Source organism: Lycorma delicatula, chromosome 8, assembly GCF_047948215.1.
Source record: "Lycorma delicatula isolate Av1 chromosome 8, ASM4794821v1, whole genome shotgun sequence".
Lineage (NCBI taxonomy): Eukaryota > Metazoa > Arthropoda > Insecta > Hemiptera > Fulgoridae > Lycorma > Lycorma delicatula.
In genome coordinates, this window is record NC_134462.1 from 59,979,275 (window position 1) to 60,001,696 (window position 22,422).

At 28.5% G+C, this 22,422-nt stretch overlaps 1 protein-coding gene across 1 annotated transcript in view; it reads left to right on the forward strand.

Annotated features, from left to right (window-relative positions):
- The window catches only part of GluRIB (Glutamate receptor IB), a 250,505-nt gene that overhangs the window by 150,870 nt on the left and 77,213 nt on the right, over positions 1-22,422 (forward strand). Inside the window, exons 7-8 of the mRNA XM_075372702.1 lie at positions 3,823-3,930; positions 5,324-5,437. Of these exons, the coding sequence (XP_075228817.1) occupies positions 3,823-3,930; positions 5,324-5,437 (222 nt within the window). The remainder of the gene's footprint in view (positions 1-3,822; positions 3,931-5,323; positions 5,438-22,422) is intronic.

Sequence of the window (22,422 nt, forward strand, 5' to 3'; positions counted from 1 at the left end):
ATTAGAGCAAATAAAACGAGTTCTTTTCAAGTACTGCTCCTAGATTGTATAACATACTTCCTAATCATATAAAGACCAGTAGGAACCTAAACACTTTCTTAAAGCTACTAAGACGATGGCTAATTAATATTGATGACGCTGAAAGTATGTTTCATGTAATTACTTGATTTATGATTACATATATAATTAATTATAATGCTTTATTGGTCTTAACATAGTAATAGATTTTTTACATATATAACTTAACAGGTAGCACTGGATGAAAGGTTTATTAGTACACATAAATATTTGACGATGATTTATCTTCTCTATACTTAACTGCAGAAAATATAATTTTGTACCAGAGTAAATCATGAATTAAATCATAACTAATTCTCCTATATAAGATAAAACTGTTTACTTTTTGTGCCCTTATTCTAACTAAAAAGATTAATATAAAAGGGATGGTGCCACAAAACGGGCAAGACCCTTGTGGACACCTAATCTTTCATCTTCTACAAAACCCACTTCTAATTATAAATCATATACATTAAGTAATAAATATTAAATTGTATTACAAAGCAATGTTAAATTAAGTATGATTAAGTTAAGTAATGAATATTAGATTGTAGTATAAAACAATGTTAACAATGGTTATAGACTATGAATAGATAACCTTAGAGTACAATTATAATTAGTATTAGGATTACTCCATTAATTATTAATTTTGTAAAAGTGAAAGAAATAAAAAAAATTGAATTAGAGTTATTGTGATTTATGTATTATCTGTCACATCCGAAAGATTATAAATGTGATGAATCACCAATCATTCTCAAAAATGATACAATCAATTCTAACATTAAAAATCTTACCATATCCAGACTACTACCAAACTGAAAAGTGAAATGGCTTTCCATTGGCTTCTTCTATGAATCGAAATATTACTATAACACAATACCATTTCTAGAGTACCCAAATGCAGTTTAAACCTAAAAGTAACACCACTATTCTTTTTTCTATAGGTTCTAGTTAATAACTGCTCCCATAGTAAGTAACTCATTAGTGCCGTTTGGATCTTATTTACTTAGTAAAAATCACCGCTACATAAAATATCGGTTCATAACACTTTCCTTCCTGTAGGAATCACTGCATTATATATATAATGCTCCTTCAACATGTCAAAAAATCTATAAATACGGCTGTCATTCTCCGGAGGTCCTAGAGCAACTACTCATGGCAGCGAGAAGACCAGTCCGAAGACAGAGGGTGTTAAGAATCACCGCGTGAAATCAGGCTGCCACTGGAATTTGGCATAGAAACGCTTAACATTTGGACAATGAAAATAAAAGCCCGACTACAAGAATTATTGATAGAACTCGACAATATTAATTGGGATATTATAGGATTGTATGAAGTACGTCGAAAAGGGTGAAGAAATAGTTGTACTTGATACAGGGCATTTACTCTTCTCCCGTGGCACTGATAAGAGACGGTGTGATGGAACTGGATTTCTTGTCAGTCGGGAAATAAAAATTCAGTAGTAAAATTTGAAAGTGTACCCAACAGAGTAGATTAGTGCATCATTCAATTAAACTAACATTATAAGCTCCAAATTTTCCAAGCTTATCCACCAACAATAAGCGGCAGTGATGAGGAGATTGAAGAATTTTATGACAATAAATATATTTAACAGAAAAAACGATCCATCAAAAACTTCTTTGGAAGCGATTTCGACAGGTTATTGTCACGGTCGATAATAGCGATTTACCTCAGAATCAACCACACAAATGGGTGGTTGGGAAAGCAGACTAGACCGGGTGCAAAGATTCTTTTACTTAATACGAGAAGAGTAGTACCGCAATCCATCAACTTGTCAAGTTTACACACGTGATACTCGATAGTGCAAATGAATTATCCCTCTAACATCTGGAAAGCAAAGGCGGCTTGCTGTTCTTTGGTGGGATGAAGATTGTAGAATGCATTGTGGATACAATTTCTCGGACAACGCCATCATCTGTTGTTTGGAGAAAAGTTCGGGCCGTATGTAAATTATACTTATGTAAATCACGACAATTTCCGCAGCTGATTGGACTGGAAAACAACGGCATCCTCGTAACGAAACCAATCGATGTATTGTATTTCTAAACACGATTGGAAATACGTTTTGTCAGTTTCACTTAGTTTATCAGGTAAAAATTGCAGGTAATAAATGTGCCATTTATTATCGGACATTCGCAAAACGAGTTAAGCATTCCTTTTTCTTTTGTAGAGCTAAGATATGCTCTTTTTTTAACTTCCGGGACTAATGTTAGGTATTGCTTTGGAGGATGAAATGAATGAAATTTTTGTAATGTATGAAAATGCCATGCCTGACCGGGATTCGAACCCGGGACCTCCGGATGAAAGGCCGAGACGCTACCACTAGTGCCACGGAAACCGGCTAAATAATAAGGTTTGCCTTGAATAATTTCCGTGACACTTCCCCTGAAAATGATAATATCAGGTTCAGGTGTGTTATCTCACGTCCCGGCTACTGCATTACGACTACGTATACGGATTTAAAATAAAATATTTTCTGATAAGATGTTTTCAAATTCTTGGTAAGAAGCATTGGTGATTCCCATACCGAAACCTGATAAAAATAAATCATGTTAAGTTATCGTCTTATCTCCTTGACCAGTACCCTACGCAAGGTAATGGAACGAATGGTAAACCGTCATCTTATGTGGTACCTTGAGAGAAAAGCCTTAAATACCCCTTAACAATGCGGTTTCCGTCAAAATAAATCGTCCTATCGATCATGTAGTGGCATTGAAATCTGTCATTCAAAACGCCTTCCTACTTCGCCAACGTCTCGTTATCTGTAATATACAGTCTGTTATCTCTGAAATAACTCTGCGTGACACAATGTGAGACCGATCACTATCAATTAGTTTTTGCCACACTATCAATTAGTGTGGCAAACAGGCTTATTTGCAACCTCCTTTCACTCATCGCGTTGTTTATGATGATCTTGTCTGTTTTATTAAGAAAATGGTCCGTGATTAGTTGCAAAGTAAATGGAATGCTACCATAGACAATAAACTTTGTGTAGTTAAGAACACTATGTTGTCATGAAAATCTTCATGCAGAAATAACCGTCTAGAAGAGGTTATTATTTGCCGTTTGCGAATAGGGCACTCAAGGTTTACTCATGGTTATCTCATGACTCAGATGCAAGTGTTTGTGTTTACTGCGACTGCCAACCAACGGTACATCACATCCTTGTGAACTGTGTCTTTATGCGGCATTGCGTTGAAAGTTTAAACTAGAGGCTAATATCCGAAATATCGTAGGGAACAATATAACGATGTTTTTGAATATCTTACGATTCCTTAAGACCTTGCATGTGGCTTCAAAAATTTGATTATTCATCCAATATTTTTCGTCTATCTCTTTTTCTAATTTTTTTAAATTAAATTTTAAATATCGTATTCTATTGTGGTTTTATTTCGCTTTTAGTATACGACATAGGCGTTTTCTATCTATTTTGGGTTTTTTTATTACTGTTGGTTTAATTTTTAATATTTAATTGTTTTCTGCATAAATAAAAACATCGTTCTGGGTGCTGATGACGAAACTTCGTTGTGCACCTAGAAAATAAAATGTAAAACAAGTTAGGAGGCAAAAAAGGATACATTTGATATAATTAATATCTTTTTTGCAATCAAACGATAAACTTAGGGTCTTTTAAATATAACAAACAGAATACATCTATGTAAATATTTCCTCTTTATTAATTTACAAATTAACATAAAAATTCAATTGATAATTTATTTAAATGACTTTTTGATATGAATACAGGTAGAAGTTGAAGGTTTAACAGGAGAAGTTAGATTTAATGAAGATGGAAGAAGGCAGAATTACACTCTTCATGTAGTAGAAATGACAGTAAATTCTGCTATGGTAAAGGTCAGTACCAGACTATTTATTTACAGTAAAAAATGCAAGTAGCGTATATAAATTTTAATAAATCTACATTATTTGTGGAAATTATGTTTTTAAGGGTAGGTTTTTTCAGTTTCTTCTTTTTACATAAATTTAAATATTATTTTTTTCATTTGGAAATATCGAAGTTGATTATTATCTTTCTATTATAAAGGAATCTAAATTATATATTTTTTGATTTCTATAATTATTTATAATCAATTTACCAATTCTATTACAGCTTTCTAATACAATGAAATTTTAAATTACTGATTGGAATACAAGTGAAATTATTGGTAAAAATTAAATTTATATTTTTAATTAAAATTAATTTACGACATAGTAATAATGTTAATAATAATAATAATAATAATAATAATAATAATAATAAGACATTACCATAAAACAATATGATTTGCATTTATTATACAATATAATTTCTATTTAATAACTTACAGTAAAGATAATAATAAATTTTATAAAATTTTAGTATTACATGAGAAAAACAAATTGTTAAAACGTTTTAAGTTACCACAAAATATTTTCAAAAAATAATTATATTTTCATTAACATTATGAAAACAGTCACATTACTTTGAACTAGCTTGATCTTGTGTTAATAATAATTTATTATTTTTATAAATATACGTAATATTTCTTTGTACATAAATTAGATAATAAAATAACATTTTATCCAAGCTAATTTAATTTTTACTATTTTTCTTTTGCAATTAAAAGAGAAAGTAATTATAGTGTATATTTAACTATTTTTATAAAGATCGTTCCACTAAATATAATTTATTATCTTGTAAGTTCTTTAATAAATGTATTTATTGTGATTATTCCTTAATGTTATCACTACAAAGCATCTACATTTTTTCTATTTGGAAAATGAAGTTTGAAAATTTCCAGATCACAAGAATCTTCTTTAATAATTACTGTAATATATTTTTAACTTAATATGAACTCAATTTAATAAACAAAATATTAAAGAGTCATAGTTTGTTGTAAAAATAAAAATAAATAAATGTTAACGAAGATGAAAATATAATAAATTTTGAATTCTTAAATAATGAGATAAAAAATGAAGTAAAAGAAAACTCTTGTATAATACTAATTCAAGCTAATAAATTTAATTTTATGTAGATCATAAAATTACAGTATGCCAGTAAGTGCGTGCATTTTCCTGTACGCTTAGTAATAAAATTCATATGTATTGTATTTACCTGCAAATGTTTTATTAACTATCCGTTTTGCGGTTAACCGCAGTCAAATTGGTCAGAATTAGTAATAACTAATTATTTTAACAATAGTAATAATAATTATTATTATTATGATAATGATGATAATAGTAATAATAAAATGGTGGTTTACTGCAGGTGGCAGAATGGACTGATGTGGCAGGATTCCAGCCTGTGGCTGCCAAATACGAGCGACTCAGGCCACACCCAGACATAGAGAAGAACCACACCTACATTGTCACAACAATAGTGGTCAGCCTCAAAATTATATATTATTAAAAAAATAATCGTAATACTTTATTAGTTAATAAATTTATAAGGTAATTAAGTTCTCTATAAGCTACTAAATCGGATTGAATCTTAATATCATCTGTTAAAACAATCTTAGGGAAAAAATATCCATTCAAAATGAAATATTAATAATTATTTCTAATTTCTTTTTACGTAAATTATAAAATATATTTCATATAATGTTATACACCAATATAAAAATAAAGAATATAATAAATAGAACACAAAAATTAAAATAAAAAAAGTAATAACAAAAATTTACTTTTAAGTAATTTAAAATAATTCGAAGGGGTAATACTTGACCATCAATTTGGCTTTAGGAGTGGTCATTCAATTGTGGAATAAACTCATAGGATTATTTGCGTTATCTTCAGGTGTCTGGAAGGAAAAGGAAATTGTTCGGCAGCCTTTTTGGACGTCGGGCAACAGACCTTTGACCGTTTGGTTGCCTGGTGTTATTTTTAAATTGAAATCATACCTACCACACATCAATGTTTAATCCTACACAACTACTTGGTTGCTTCTCACAAGTGAAATGCAACTAGGAACTGCTGTCTAATCTTTTTGATAATAATGCAGGAATTCCGCAAGGCTCAGTTGTGGAAACGATTATATTCCTGGATTAATTTTCCTAATTCAGACTATGTTACAGTTACATCATATGCAGACGACATAACAATTTTGTCGGCTGACGATACCCAGACTCTAGCCTGGGATAAATTACAATCAGCACTGAATACCGTCAGCATATGATACATTAATGGAAAATACTGGTTAATCCGTCGAAATTCAATCACGTTACATTTACAATTAGAAGAGAAGACTGCCCTGGAGTTCACTTAAACAATGTTGAGATCCCTCATTCCTGTAGCGTAAGGTAAGTAAGCTACATGGATCGTATGACGATCCACACATGGATCGTCGTATGACTTGGAGAGATCATGTAAGGGAGAAAGAAGGCATCTTGACATAAAAAATGTACTGGCTATTGAGCAAGAGATCTCAACTATCTTTGTCTAACACGGTTCTGTTGTACAAGGCTTTCTTGAAACCAATGTAGATTGATATAATTGAACTCTGGGGTACAACAGCAATGTAAAGGTCATCCAAAGGTAGTAGGATAAGATACTACAAAGCATAACATAACCGCCGTGGTTTATGAGGAATACTGAGATCCACGAAAACATAAGAATTTCATACTTTCGGGGAGAAGGTTGGACACCTGATTTCGAAATATGTGTTTAGACTGGATACACATCTTAACAACCATCTTGTTTTAAATTTATTAGATAACAGTGAAGATATGAGACGGCTAAAAAGGCTTCACATGCTAGATCTGGTTGGTGTACCTTGATAGTGAAGGTATATATGTGTTATATTTGAGTCCGTATTTACATTTATTGACTATTTGTCTTATTTTTATTTGAATTTTTATTTAAGACAATATTTAAGTTCGTATTCAACGTTATGAATGTTTACGTCTATTATTTATCTATATTTACCCTTCTTATTTCGGCATTTTATATTTGTACTTTTGTTCACAACTGACTTTATGTGAATTATTTTTAATGATTAATTAATCAGGACTTTATATATTACCAGAGGAGGTTTACTGGAATCTCCTCCTCGTGTGTAATTGGACCTAGATGGTAGATCCTTGGGTGAACATAATAGGACTCTCGAATTGGATGTTTTCAAATTAACAATCATGTGTATCTACTTTAATTGATTCTTTAGTAAAATGATGATAGATGTAACAATGAAGTTGATTCATCTGAGATATTATTTAACATCTGACGTACTAATTATTTACTGCTTTATCTGTGATTTAGTTGTTCATTTTTCTAACATTTTCTGGTTTTAACATTGTTATTTACCGTTCGTCTATTGTTTATAGCATTCTCCAGTTATCTACTGTATTTTCCAGTTAATTCATAACAGCTTACTTATTTTCTCTTGCTCGATTGTACTTTTGTACAAATCGATTGTACTTTAATTTTTGTACTCGTTGAGAATTATCGTTTGATGCTCCTCTTTCGTGGGCTAGATTAACATTCGGGAAAGTGATTGTAAATAGATAACTTCAGCAAAAAACAAGTTGATAAGTGAAAATTACACCATCCTCCATCGTATTTTGAAAATATAACTACAAAAACTATTTTTAATGATTAATTAATCAACGTAAAATAAATTTTATATTAAGCAAAAACTTTTTGCTTTTTTTTGAAAGAAAGAAAACCTCGCATTAATTTATAAGATCATTATTATGAATACCAACCGATTTTCAACAGACAAGCAGGCAGATTTTATACATAAATTTCTCAGAATATCTCCCAAAAGAGACTTATAAACCCTTACACACAAACTAAATAAATTATTAAATAACTGCAGATCACAGGGATACAGGAACACAGACATAGAAACAAATAACGTTACCAACAGTATACATTGTACGATTCTGAAGGATATTTTTCGTTGTACAATGGCCTTCAAAACAGAAGATTAAGGCTGTTTTAAAATAGTACTTTATATGGACAGAATAATTTTTTTTCTAGAAATACGGTATATATTTGAACTAGTAAACGGAAAACGGATGATCAGTCCTGTTAAAATTTCTAGTTAAGATACCCTAACACCCTAAAACTGTGAACAGACACTTTCTACTTAAAGGAACCTTGAAACCATCCTTTGAATAAGTCTGTTTGCTCCAATTTTGTTAATTTAGTGGGTAGTAGGTAGTTTCCACATCTTTCCTTTATACAGCACCCAATTTTTCATGAAATTTTCTCCAATCTTTGGCTCTTCATTAAATAATCGTATATACAGATTATTTATAACTACGTACTTTCGTATGTTTGAGCTCAACCATACTGATTTAAAGTTCCTGAAGTATGTCAGAAATTTCAAATCATCGAATAAAACAGTAATCCATGGAAGAATATTTCCCTCTCACCATCGGGGGAAGTACTCTTTAAATATTACTTTTCCTCTGTTATTCAAGTATAACATAAAATCTGGGTAATTTAAATGTAAAATATCTAAAATAAATTTATAAATCTTGTATATCTATAACTTTTTTATATGACATTTAAGGATGTAATTTGATAATTTTCGTTATTTTCGTGTACATACTTACTGACTAATAATTTACATTGTACCGGCCTCCGTGGCACGAGTGGTAGCGTCTCGGCCTTTCATCTGGAAGTTCCGGGTTCGAATCCCGGTTAGCCATGGCATTTTCACACACGCTACAATTCATTCATCTCATCCTCTGAAGCAATACATAACGGTGGTCCGGAAGATTAAAAAAAAAAAAATTATCTTTTTTTCTATGTAGCCTCAGGATCACCGTAGGTATTACTTCAGTGAATGATATGTATGTATGTAATTGAAGTGTAGTGTTGTACAGTCTCAGTTCGACCATTCCTGATATGTGTGGTTAATTTAAACCCACCCAACAAAGAACACCGGTATCTACGATCTAGTATTCAAATTCGTACAAAAGTAATACCTTTAGTAAGATTTGAACCTTAGAACTCTTGACTTCAAAAAGTCGAGAGAACTTCGAAAAGATTTGAATACTAGATCGTACATACCGGTATTCTTTGGTGGTTGGGTTTCAATTAACCACACATATCAGGAATTGTCGAACTGAGACTGTACAAGACTACACTTCATTTACATTCATACATATCATCCTCATTCATCCTCTGAAGTAATACCTGAACGTTAATTCCCGGAGGGTAAACAGGAAAAAGAAATAATTTACATTAACTTTTTTAAAACGGAACATACGAATTTGAAAAAAATAATGATGGAGTTTATATAATAACGCTACTATGTTATACGACCTGAAATTAATTATTTTTAAATAATATATTAATTTTAAGAACAAAATAAAAAATAATTACCTAAAAACATTATGTACTCCAAGCAAAATAAATATAAATACACTCTAATATGGTGAATTCTATTAAAAATTGACAAAAGATTGATTTTTTTATTTAGGCTGTAGCCTGAAGTCATAATTAAACACGGAATCAAAAGCCATATTATAACTGCACAAGGAACCAGGGTGTTATCTCATTCATTTCACTCTTAATATTGAATAAAAGGGAATGAATAAACCCTTAAGGTTAAGGGTTAATACGAATAAACCCTTACATGATCATCTTTTATCCAACTCCTCATAAATGAAGACGAGTGCTTATAAAAGTAGTCTTAATAGGCACGCATTAATTCAGAAACGTGATCTGATTTTTTTTAAATATAATCCGTATTTATGCATCTCTTTATAAATATAGACAATGAATTTTTTCTTATAAATGATTCTATTCACACACTAATAATATTTTATATGATTGTTAAATAAAATAGGAATAATTAAATTTAATAAACATAAATGTGAAGAAGTTTTCAATGCAATAACAGTAATATAAATTATATAACTTTACGTTTCATATAGTTAATCAACGTGTTATAATTAATTAAAAACTGAAGTCCAGTTTGGTGTAATTATTTTTAGATCATATACAACCTATTTAACCTTTTTTATATCTGTTAAACAGCATCTATTTATTTTTATGATATAAATTATAAATATTAAAAATTAAAAACACGACTGCCAAACAAAAAACATTGGTTATTAATGTAGGATAATTACTAATATAGGATAATCAAAAAGCGTGCAGGTGAACATTTTGTATTAGTATAATTTCTTTTTCAATTTTTTCAAATTTATTTAAACATATAATTTTATGTATAAATTATTATTATTATTAAATTAATAATAATTATATTATTATTATTATTTATTAAAAAATTATTATAATTTTATTATAAATTATTATTTGTATGTATAAATTTATTTATACGTATTTATATAGTCTATGACACTCCCGGTAACGTAAGGATTCCAACGCTGGGTGATATATTTAAATCGGTTGAGCCGTTGAGCTGCTGTGGCAAAAAAACAAACATACATACATCTTAAATACAATACATTCCTTTATGAGCAAAACATATTTCATGAGCATATGCAGTTTTATTTTATTATTAGCATAAATGAAAATATACAGATCACATCAATAAATGAAAATCGGAAGATTTGTTGCGAAGATATAACGTTTCCGAATAACGGTGATCTGTTAGAACGAGAGTGTACCTGATGTGTTAGCCTTCAGTCTACTAACAAATACTCTGTTTGAATTTTGAAACTCCGATTTGCGTTTACAGAGGTATTATAAGAGCACCTCACGGCACTTCCTAAAACAGTGCCTCCGAGCTACCCCGTTTGTTACTAGTTGAGGGTGATAATTGGTCTAACCTTGCACGAGGTACTCGTATCACCTCACTACTCTAGCCTCACACGCAGTTTCCACACGGGAAGCCCATTATTATTATTATTAATTTTTTTAAAAATATATTTAATATTATTTTATTTTATTTAACTTATATTTACCGTAATTTTATTATTTTTGTAATATTATTCATTCGATTAATTCGAATCATTCAGTTCTAACCCAGCTCACACAGTAACAGAAACTAACAGTTCACAGTTCATTAATTCAATTCATTAAAAGTTTGTGCTTCAACCGTTAAATCTCCAGTACTACATATATATATTTATATAGCCTATAACACTCACAGGAACGTAAGGATTCCAACGTCGAGTTATATATCTAAATCGGTTTAGCTGTTGAGTTGCTACGGTGTAACAAACATAAACATACATTACACTAATTTTTGGACAGTCGTGTAAAAATAAATATATTTAAAAATAAAAATAAAATTTTATTTTCTAAAAAAAAATATAATGAAAATTAAATTTAAGCTGTTTCATATTCAGAAAAAATTTGAAATTACGAATATAAAATTGACGGAATTTTTTTAAAAATAATTTAAAAATTTTTACAAAATTACAATACATAACAACCCAATTTTCTATTTAATCTGCTTACATTATTAATTTTTATTTTTAAATTAGACCTCAAAGAAAAACCAAGACTTGCTGCTGTTTACGTAAGTGAGGGATCATACATGTATCGCATGTATGACAGTTATAAAGTACTTGCTACTTACCTATTCTGCTAATTATCATGAAATTTATTTAGAAGAATACAAATTTTTACAAGTTTGTTACTTAATATTTGATGCATACAACTGTATGCAACAGATAAGCATCGAGTGAATTATTCAATTCAACTTAATAAAAAAATCACAATATATTTTATATTTGAAGCCTTTTTTTCTGTTTAGCCTCCGGGAATTACCGTTCAGGTGTTACTTTAGAAGATGAATGAGGATCATATGTATTAGTGTAAATAAAGTGTAGTCTTGTTCAGTCTCAGTTCGACCATTCCTGAGATGTATGATTAATTGAAACCCAACCGCCAAAGAACACCGGCATCCACGATCTAAAATTCAAATCCGTATAAAAGTAAACTGCCTTTAATAGGACTTGAACCCTAGAACTCTCGTCTTCCAAATCAGCTGATTTGGGAAGACGCATTCACCACCAGACCAACCCGATGGGTTCAAATATATTTTAAGCCTATACTGGTTTTAATATTGAATTTATTTTTCCATTTTTAATAAGAACTGAATTTCTTTTCATTAAAAAAACCGAACCTCAAATAAAATAAAGATTTTTAGGAAGAAAAAAAGAATTATCCGTTATGAATAAAAAACTATAAAGTCCTGTGTTACAGTTACTAAAATATGACAGAAAATTAAATGCAAAATTTACTGGCAAATACTAAATAAAAATTTAATCCAACTAAAATACACACATTTGTAATATATGACTATAACTTGTATCATAAAAAATAAATAACTTATAGCATTTTACTTCCATTTGATACGGATAAAATCTACTGGGGAAAATATATTTTCTAAACATAAACAATAACACACAGACACACATATAAATATAGCAATCGTATATCATCATTCTTATAGACATTACGTTAAAAATAAGTTATATACTTTATACTACATGAAATGTCAAAATAGAAGATCAAAAAAAAAAGTAAAAAACATTTCGGTTATTCTATCGGGAATTGCATATCCCAAGTGAATATAAACTGATATTGTAAAAGGAGAAACTTGCTTGTGACAGTATAAGAACGATAGTGGATAGAATAAGAAGTAAAAAACAAAAAGAAGAAGAAGAAAACTAGTGAGCTGGACTGTCGGATAAACTCCCATGAATGAATCATTGTTTGGAAACACCATGGGGAAAAAATTTGTAGAATTGGTTCCCGGATCAACGTTGTACTGGTCAATATTATTTTTATAAGTAACTTATAAGATGAAAGAAGAATAAAAAACATTTTTAATATTTTAAACAGCGCATTACGTTTTCTTTTATTAAAAAGTAAATAAATAAAAAAAATTATTTGATGCCGTATGTAATGCGTCTAATATTAATATGTCGCATTCAGTATTTATGTTTGTGAGACATAAACTTATCAATTATTTATTTAGGCCATTTTAATAAATATTTTTTTATAAAAAAAGAAAAGAAAAAACTAATTATTATTTCCAGTAGAATCAGGTTTAGGTAATACTATATCCAAATAATAAAATTCACATTAAACTAATAGCAACTCTCAAACGAATTTATTGAATTCAAAAATATTTTGTGGTAAACGACCACAGTGGGATCTAGTCCCATTTTTTTTTTCTTTTAACTGTTATAATGAATGAATTAATTATAAAAACTTCGATTATTCCTTCAAGTTAAACATGTTTATAGAAGAACCAATGTAAGATCACCTAATTAAAATTGCATGCATTCATTAGACTATAAAAAATTAAATATATATTAAATAAATTTTTTATTCAGATCGATTGATAATATCGCATTATGAAATATATATATTTATATAAATTTCAGGTAAAAGAAGATGTGAATCAAATCCACATTAAACACTTAAATTCAAGCATAAATATAATAATGTTAAGATAAATATAAACATAAAAAATTACAACCAAATAATCACAATTCAGAAGCCGCTGTTGAAAATTATTTCGGCACATATTTTTGTACACATTGAAAAAATGCAGAAAAATTAGTTTTTTTTAAAATTAGTATTACTGAAAAATTCTTCAACAGAATTATACCGAGTGATATTTAAGTATGGAAGCAGCTTTATACTGCATATTGAGAGGTATTTTCAAGTAGAAAGAAAAGAGATTCTATATAATAAAAAAAAATCTGCATTAGGATGGGTTTTTAATTTTATTTAAATAGGAAGGTGGACATATGAAATATCATTTCGATTTAAAATTTTACGAAAAAAACAACAGTGAAACCAGGTTTTCTCTTAATCCCTTTGTTATCGAATTATAATCATCCAAAGTATAGCCATTATACTATAGCATCTTATAGCTATAGCATAGCATCATATTCCCTAAATTAGTTCCCCTAAAATTCCCTGTAGCTGCTATATAGCATCATACATCGCTATAGCCAAGAAAGTAATAAACACATAATAACTAGAAAATACTTAAAATTATATTAAAACAGAATGAAATGATACAACTTATTCCCTTTACATCTATGCTAGTTCCAACAAACATATTTTTTTATTTTTTTTTTTGTAAAATAATAAATTTTTATAGAAATTACTATAAAATAACTGCCATTCCCGGTCTAAGGCCGGTGAACTTTTCCCCTAATTTTTTTTTTCTCTTCGTGTCACCAGAAAATTTCCCTAAGTTGTGTAGGACGTTAGTGGTACCATTTACAGTAATTTTTTTCCGCACTTCGTTTGTTTTAGTAGAAAAAATATTTAATCTGGGGCAAAGCTCACTACATATTATTTCCCGTATAATATTTATTTCTTTAATTACTACAATTTTTAGAATAAAATGATATAAAAAAGTTTGAATAATACTCTTTGGGTTAAAGAAATGTATGTGTGTGAGCGCGCGCATGCGCATGCATTTTGTGTTTATATATATATATATATATATATATATATATATATATATATATATTCACGCGCATATATACATACATAAACGACCGAATGCGATTCTAATCTTACTATCTATTTCTCTTGTCAAATAGTTGTATTAACAGTAAGATATTTTGAATTGCAAATTCGGTGAAATGTGTGTAAGTAGGTAGGTAAGGAGACTTAATTTACACCTAAAATGAATAATAGATAAGGGAGGTTGTTGTAAAGTGGTATTATTATATTATCATTATTATTATTACTATCTTGCAACTAATCTTATTATAAAGTATTGTCTAATTGTGGGTTCAGGTTACATTGTTAGTTAACTTTTGTTTCTAACTTTGTTTTTTTCTTGAATTTTAAGATGAATATTTTATAAAATTTTTAAAAAAATTGAAAAAAGTTTCATTTATTTATCATTAAAAATGTTCTTAAATTTACTTTTATAAAAAAATTTATTCACTTTGAATAAATTACATAAAGAGTATATCTTTTTAATATAAAACGTGCACTTTTTTAATTAAATTATTCTTGAATTTCATTACATATTATTTGCTTAATCTTTACTTTCCTTGTTACAGAATTTGTTGTTATATAATATGTAATATTGAAAAAGTACTTACATCTGATAAAAAAAAATCAACTAAATTTTTGTTTCTCTCGATGCTTTGATGTCAGATGTTTTATTAACTCTAGCAGACATAAGCAAAAAGCAAATTTAAAAAAATCGTGTTTTGTATTATTCGCTTTATTTTATTTATATTTATATATATATATATTTATATACATATATATTTTTTATTTATATTCATATATATATATATATATATAATAAAAATTTTAATAATAATTTTATATTTTACTAGTATAAAATATAAAATATATATTTATATTTTATATAAATAAAATATATATATTTTATTTATATTCATATATATATATATATATATATATATATATATATATATATATATATATATATGTTGACCTCTATTTCTGTTTACATTTAATAAAAGATTTAACCACAAATTGTAACATTTTGTAGATTATAAAGATTTATGATAAATTGTTAAAAAATTATGACTGGAATAGAAAATATTGGAGAGGGTACTAATATATTCCAAAAACGTATTGAAATTAGTGAAAAGTTATTTCTTATTCGTAAATTTTTTGTTAAAAAAAAATAATATCAGAAATAACGCTAATAAATCTTTCATAAATTTTCTGAACAGCATCCTAAACTTTTATTTTTATTTACATATATTTTTCTTTAAATTACTTCAAACTCCAATTACTCCAAACTATCGGCTTTTTTTATTATTCTCTTTGAACGAGAAGAAAATTATTTCTACTTTTTAGGGTGGGAATGGTTTTCGGCTATAAGATCAGATGGTTATAGAATCAACATTCTACACCTAAAATAAGATTTCTTCAAAATTTTGCAACTTTTAATTTTTTTCCCTACTGTCCAAAAATAATAACTGATATAATATAGTTTTGGAAAAAATCATTATTTAATGTATTTTAAAAGATAATTTTTTTGAGACTGACAGATTATAGAACAAAATAAGTTATCGAGTTTCAAATTATAAAGGTTACATTACACAGTAGAGCGTGACTGCTGACTAGATAAGTTTTAGAAACTTTGCTTATATAGCAAAACACTAACATGTTTCACTATGCGTTTAATAAACTAGAAAAAATGAAGTAAAATATTTTCACTTAATTAAATACATTTCATTGTATAATTTACTAGTATAAATCTCCGTAAATTTTTTAAAATAATAATTATAAAAATATTTTTATTAGGCTACTAGTAAAGTAGAAAGATGAAGCTATTTACTTCGATAGAATTTTCACAAAATTCACAACAGAATATAACCGGTAACATCATAAATCACATCGTGTGTCAAGTCCCGTCAATGTTTCACTATATTAATATACGGTCGGGATTCCAACGTGACGTAAGGTAAACCAAATTTTATATTACTACTGTAACATTATTTCATAATATTACATCCATATACATGAAATATGATCAAAAGAAAAATAAAAGAGCCAAACTTATTTACATATTAATTACGCTTTAGTATTTTGTGTTTCGCTTGGAGAACATTATTTTTCTTTTAATGAACAATAAACTTATTTTGAATTTCTAAATATTATTTATTACCTAACTTTTCATTTTATTAGAATATTAAATTTACTGCAATATAGAACGAGGATTTTCTATTGAAGCGGCATGCATATATGTATTTACCCCTATACCATCACATTATTGTATACAACAGATTATCATAATAAATATATATTGTGAATACAATTTTTTTTCATATATATATTAAAAAAATAATGTGACCAGTACACATTAGTAAGTAAAATAGGAATTTTAAACTGTTAAATCTATTGACTATAAATCATCAAACTTATTTATTTGACCGAAAAAAATATATATAGTAATAAAAACTGGAAAACAGGTAGCATTAAGCATAAGGTAAGAACATTCATGTTTTTATACTTCAGTTATTGACTAAACTTTAGTAATAGTTATTTAAGCTTTCAAGTACCTGTCAAGAGCATGATTACAAATTAAATATGTATTTTCCGCTGGTTATTTAATGTTAATTAAATAATAATTAATTTATTCTTTATCTCAAATTTGAATAACAAAAATTGTAATTTACTGAATATAAAAAAGAACCTCATAAGAAAAGTTTTAATCTAAAATTCTAAATATACTCTTCTAAATAACATTAAATTATTTTTTACGAGAAAAAATCTAGCTGTACTGGGTAACACTGATTTTTCGTAAAATAGTTCTTAAGAGTTCAAACAAACCTCTTCTTTAAGTTAAAGAAGTTCGAAATTAATTCTTAGAATTTTATTAGAACGAATATATTAACTTATTTAACAAAATATATATATATATATATATATATATATATATATATATATATTCCTGATAGAATTTTTAAGTCAAAAAGTTATGAAATCTATATAATAAAAGATTTCATTTAATATATACTAGTCTAAGATAAAAGCGCTTTAAATAAAAAAAAAAAAAAAAAAATAGGCTATTTGGACGTAAATTTCATTTGAACGTACTCTATAAATATTTTTAATTAACTTTAATTCTTTGTTATAACGTTAAAATATTATTTCAGAAGATAATGCTTGTAAAAAAAGAAAAATAATATTTTAATCGTTTTGCAGTCGACAATACGTAACACAAATAAAGAACGAGCTTGTAGATAATACTCTATAATTCTATTGGTCAAGTGCCACCCGCTTAATCTTGACAGCATCAGTGTAATCACCTACCTACCACTGAGCACAAACACCTGCCTACCTCATCGATAAAATCGCAACGATTTCTCTCAGCTATTGTCTTGATAAGCTAAATGATATCTTACTGCTAATCATATTTTGTTGTAAGTTACGGAATAAAATTTAGTGCCATTCATCCACTGGTGTTAATAGGTACAAATTAAAGATTACCAGTCATTCAAAATTTTCTCATAAAGAACACATAATTCGATTCTCTTAGCGGCAAGTAAGATTCGTCTAATTGTAGTAGATACTACTTGTCAGAGACGATTTTGGTCCAACTAACCCACCGCAGACCAGCTGCTACAAGAACCTGACCTAACATAAGACTGTCACTTATTTGGCATGTAAGCTCAGGAGCGGTATAAAGAATAGGATAGTGGAAAGTCAAGACGAAATAAAAGACATTCCCAGGATAACTCAGTTCATCTCACGTTTGAAAGCGCAATCTTCCTGGCTGCCCAAGCAGTTAGTTTTAATGGTTAGTCTAAATCTTAATCGGCTGATAAGATGAACTTTTTGGCATACCTTCAAGTTATTTTGGAGCTACAAAACCATCCGTGACAGCTAATCTTAGCCAGAATTCACATACGAATCTGTAGCTGGTAACTAAGCCAAGCCAGCCACTTCACTCATACAGTTCCCTTTAATATACGGAACTCTGGGTGAATCCAAGGTAGAATGAAACGTTGAAAGTCCAGTTTTATATGCAAGTATCCTCTTCAAATATTTCAAGTATTTCTTATAAAAAAAAAAAAAAAAAAAAAAAACATTAAACGGTAGTATTATTTTCATTAAATCCATACCACGTTGAAATACAGCAAAAGACAGTCGTAGAATTGTTTACTGTATTATAATTTTTTATGTAGATATACTTTGACTTTAATAATATAATTTTACTAATTCTTTAATATATCCTAATAAAATATAAGAAAATATTATCATTAAAAACATTGTAATGTATGCAATCAAAATTACAACACAGTTATCTTTGATTACATTGTTAAATACTGTAATTTATACGAATGTAATGTTGTAAGGAAATTGAAATCTAAACATTTAAAGTGAGGAATAGTTGGTTTTCAGAACGGTAAACACAACAAAGAGAATTGAAACACAATATGTATAGCAACATCGAGCCGAGCAAGGTCTATTAATGGCTACTACAGTTTTATGTTAGCATGTGTCTACAAGTAAGAAACACTGCATATTGTATTCCATTCTGAGTTTATAGCCTATGTATAGTGTGCGGTATACGTGTTTGTCTGTGTGTGTATGTTTTCTCTCCATATTCCGTAGGGACAGTTGAATTTATAAGTTGACAGTTTAGCAAGTGGGAGAGAGAATCTGTACCGCAGGAAAACCAACATACTCCCCTCTTCCTTTCGTTTCTCTACCGCATGTGTGTAGATGCATCCGTTTGCACAAACAAACACACACATACACACCACACACACATACATATACATAAACATACACGAAATATATATATACTATGCATAAACTCTCTCTCTTTTGTGCTTAAAATATAGAGATAGTAAAAGGCCTTAAGCCCACATCATCCACAAAAGGGTCACTGTTGCGCACATCAGTATAATGGACGCACATTATTCTTAAGTCATCCTTCACTCTCCTCCTTTTATTCCTTTGATTAATCGTAATTATACAACCTCATATGTAAAAAGCCTTGCTTGACATAGGGATGGGCAAAGAACAGCAATTAATATGCAGTGTGTTGTTGGACAAATAGCATTAGTACTCAGAATAAAACTTACTCCATAACATCTTTAGTAAACACTTACCAAATGGACTTTAGTTTCATAATACAACATAAAAAATGTACATTATACGGTAACTTTCTGAATTTTAATTTTAATCAATAAATAGTTTACGAATGACCGTTGCTCGTACCAATTTATAAAAATTTTACATTAAAACAAAATAAAATTCTTGTCACTTAACGTGCAATTTACCAAATGTAAAGAAATAAATATATTTTTTCTTCTCCTCTTTCTAAAAAAGAAAAAATGTTCGTAAAGTAGCGCTGAAAACTATTTTAAATATTTCATCATAACAAGCAAGTAAATATTTGACGCAGTAATAACTACTAAAATTGGTAATTAAATTAATAAAAAAAAATTTCGAAGAAAGTTTTCTGTACGTGAAACAATATTAAAAAAAAAAAAGTACTGAACTCTGTTAGAATTTTTACTGTTAAAAACTTCTTGTAAAGAATAAAAAGCTGACAACAAAATTGTAATACTTTCTTGACATCGGTTATTTATTCTTGTATAGTAGAAAAATGATGATACATGAAAAGTATACAAAAAAAAGTTTTATAACATTCAAAAATCTATATTTTTTTAAACTTTGATCAATTCCCAAACCCCAGTACTCCCGCTAACGTATTTATTTTTTGGTCACTATTATGCGTAGGAAGACATAAAAAATCGGTTAAAAAAATATGAAAGAAATAAAAAGATAGCGTCTTTAAATTTTTGGGGAAAGAAAAAATTTGGTGACGAAATTATTTTAAATGATAAGATAAACATGCACGCATGTACTGGCTTAGTATAAATCAGGGTTATGTTAGCAAAACTATGAGAAAACTGATCCCAAAAAACTAACTACCCTCACCATGGAGATATTATTCCCAAAATTTTACCAACAAATTCCCCTATATACACGAGCCTTTGAATAAAATTTTATCAAAATCAGTTAATCCAGTCAAAAGTTATTAAGCTTCAAACATGCCAACATACGTATATTACCGCCACGTTTTTGTTTTTTTGGGTTCCTGGGTCATGAAACGTCGAGAAATGAAAAAGAAAATCATACCCCATTATATGATTACCAGACGATTGCAACATAGCACAGAGTTATGATGGATGGAAAATAAAAAAAATGAGAAAATACAAACGTTAAAATATATGAAATGGATAGATAAATAACGTTAAATATATGTTAATTACGTCAATAATGTTAAAATATACGAAACGGATAGCTGAAGACAAAGTAGTGTAATATAATATAATGAAAAAAGTCGAAAAACGAATCATACAATAAAACGTAAACAAAACATAATTTAACTTATTCCTGGCTGAATATTTTCTGGATATATCTGTCAATGGTGACTGAATTACTTTTACACACTACATTCTGATCGTTGATTGTATGCAATATCTCATAATATCACAAAATTTTTCTTACCTTATTTTATACTAATCCCCTAGTGTTTTAAACTTATATTCCAATTCCTAATTTGTTTTTTACAGTTGGCACTCTTTTGCACTGATAAACAGTTTCTGATCTCTTTTTATAAGCAGTACAAACTTGAGATTTTGTACAAGGTCTTGCTTTAGTACTTATTAATTTTTTTTTAAAATAATCCCATAATTACGAAGCTTCATTGCTGTCAGCTGATGAAAGTGGAGGGACTAATTTTGCTGCAAGGTAGTATAATTTACATTTAAATCTCTCCAATAATTTTACATTTACATTTACGCTTTTAGGTTTTACATTTTATGCTCTCCAGTAATTTACATTTCAACAAACTACCCAACCCGAAAGTTTGAGTATATTTTGTTTTATTTTTACTAAGTTATTTATAAATCAAACTGGCATATGTTACATTAATAAGTAAAAACTAATTTTTTCCCCTATGCTACAACGGCATAGGGGAAAACCCCGTTAACAGGAAAACCACATTGTCTTTGATCGTGTTTATCCACACTATAGATAGATTTTTGAACTCATTTACAACTTCTGGTTTAAAAACAAGCTGTGGTTTTTATCCTATTTTCCCTTTGAGGTATAACAGAATCATATTAGGGGTTAATATAAATGCAAAGAATATTGAATCAAGAAATTTTTTTCTGACCATTTTAGACACAATAGATTATAACATCATGTTTAACTTTTTTTTAATTTATCATTTTCATCGACAACGGAAGAGAATTGGAGTTATATTAAAATAATTTTTAACCGGTCTCGTGGCATTAGTTCAGAATATATTGGACAACGGATAATTCCTCCAGTCAATCAATAATAATTTTTATTTTAAAATGTTTATACTGTGGGATCAAATTAATCAACGCAAAATACGCACGCATCTCATAGGGTGTAACATTGACCCAACTATCTGAATAGTTTCGCTCGGCACAAGCGTTTGTTTCATTTACGACATGACCCAAAATAGGTCATTCAAAAGTTCTTTTACAGCATTAATTATTATGCAAGAACAATAAAATACAATATATATTCATATTGAATTTTTAAACGCTTCTGCATTGAATACTTGATTCATTCTCTGTAAACAACCATCACTTTCATCTGCTCTTTTATTTCGTAATTTTTCAGGTTAACGCTCTCTTACAACAGTAGATCGACGTTGAACGTTTATCAGTCCTCTGAGTATAAATACGTTAACGAATCAACAAGAAAAAACAGTCGGTTTGATGCTTGTTCTTGAATCTCATTTGAAAAGCGCTTGTGGATCAAATCATGTTGACGTTGCCGTTGAGATTCCTTTTCTTTTGACAACTTATTTCATGTATTGTCATATTTTAGACGGCCTCTGTTCATATACGATACCAGTCTTTTGACTCCAAAACCTACTTATCCTTTCTCTTGAATTTGTTTTGAACGGCC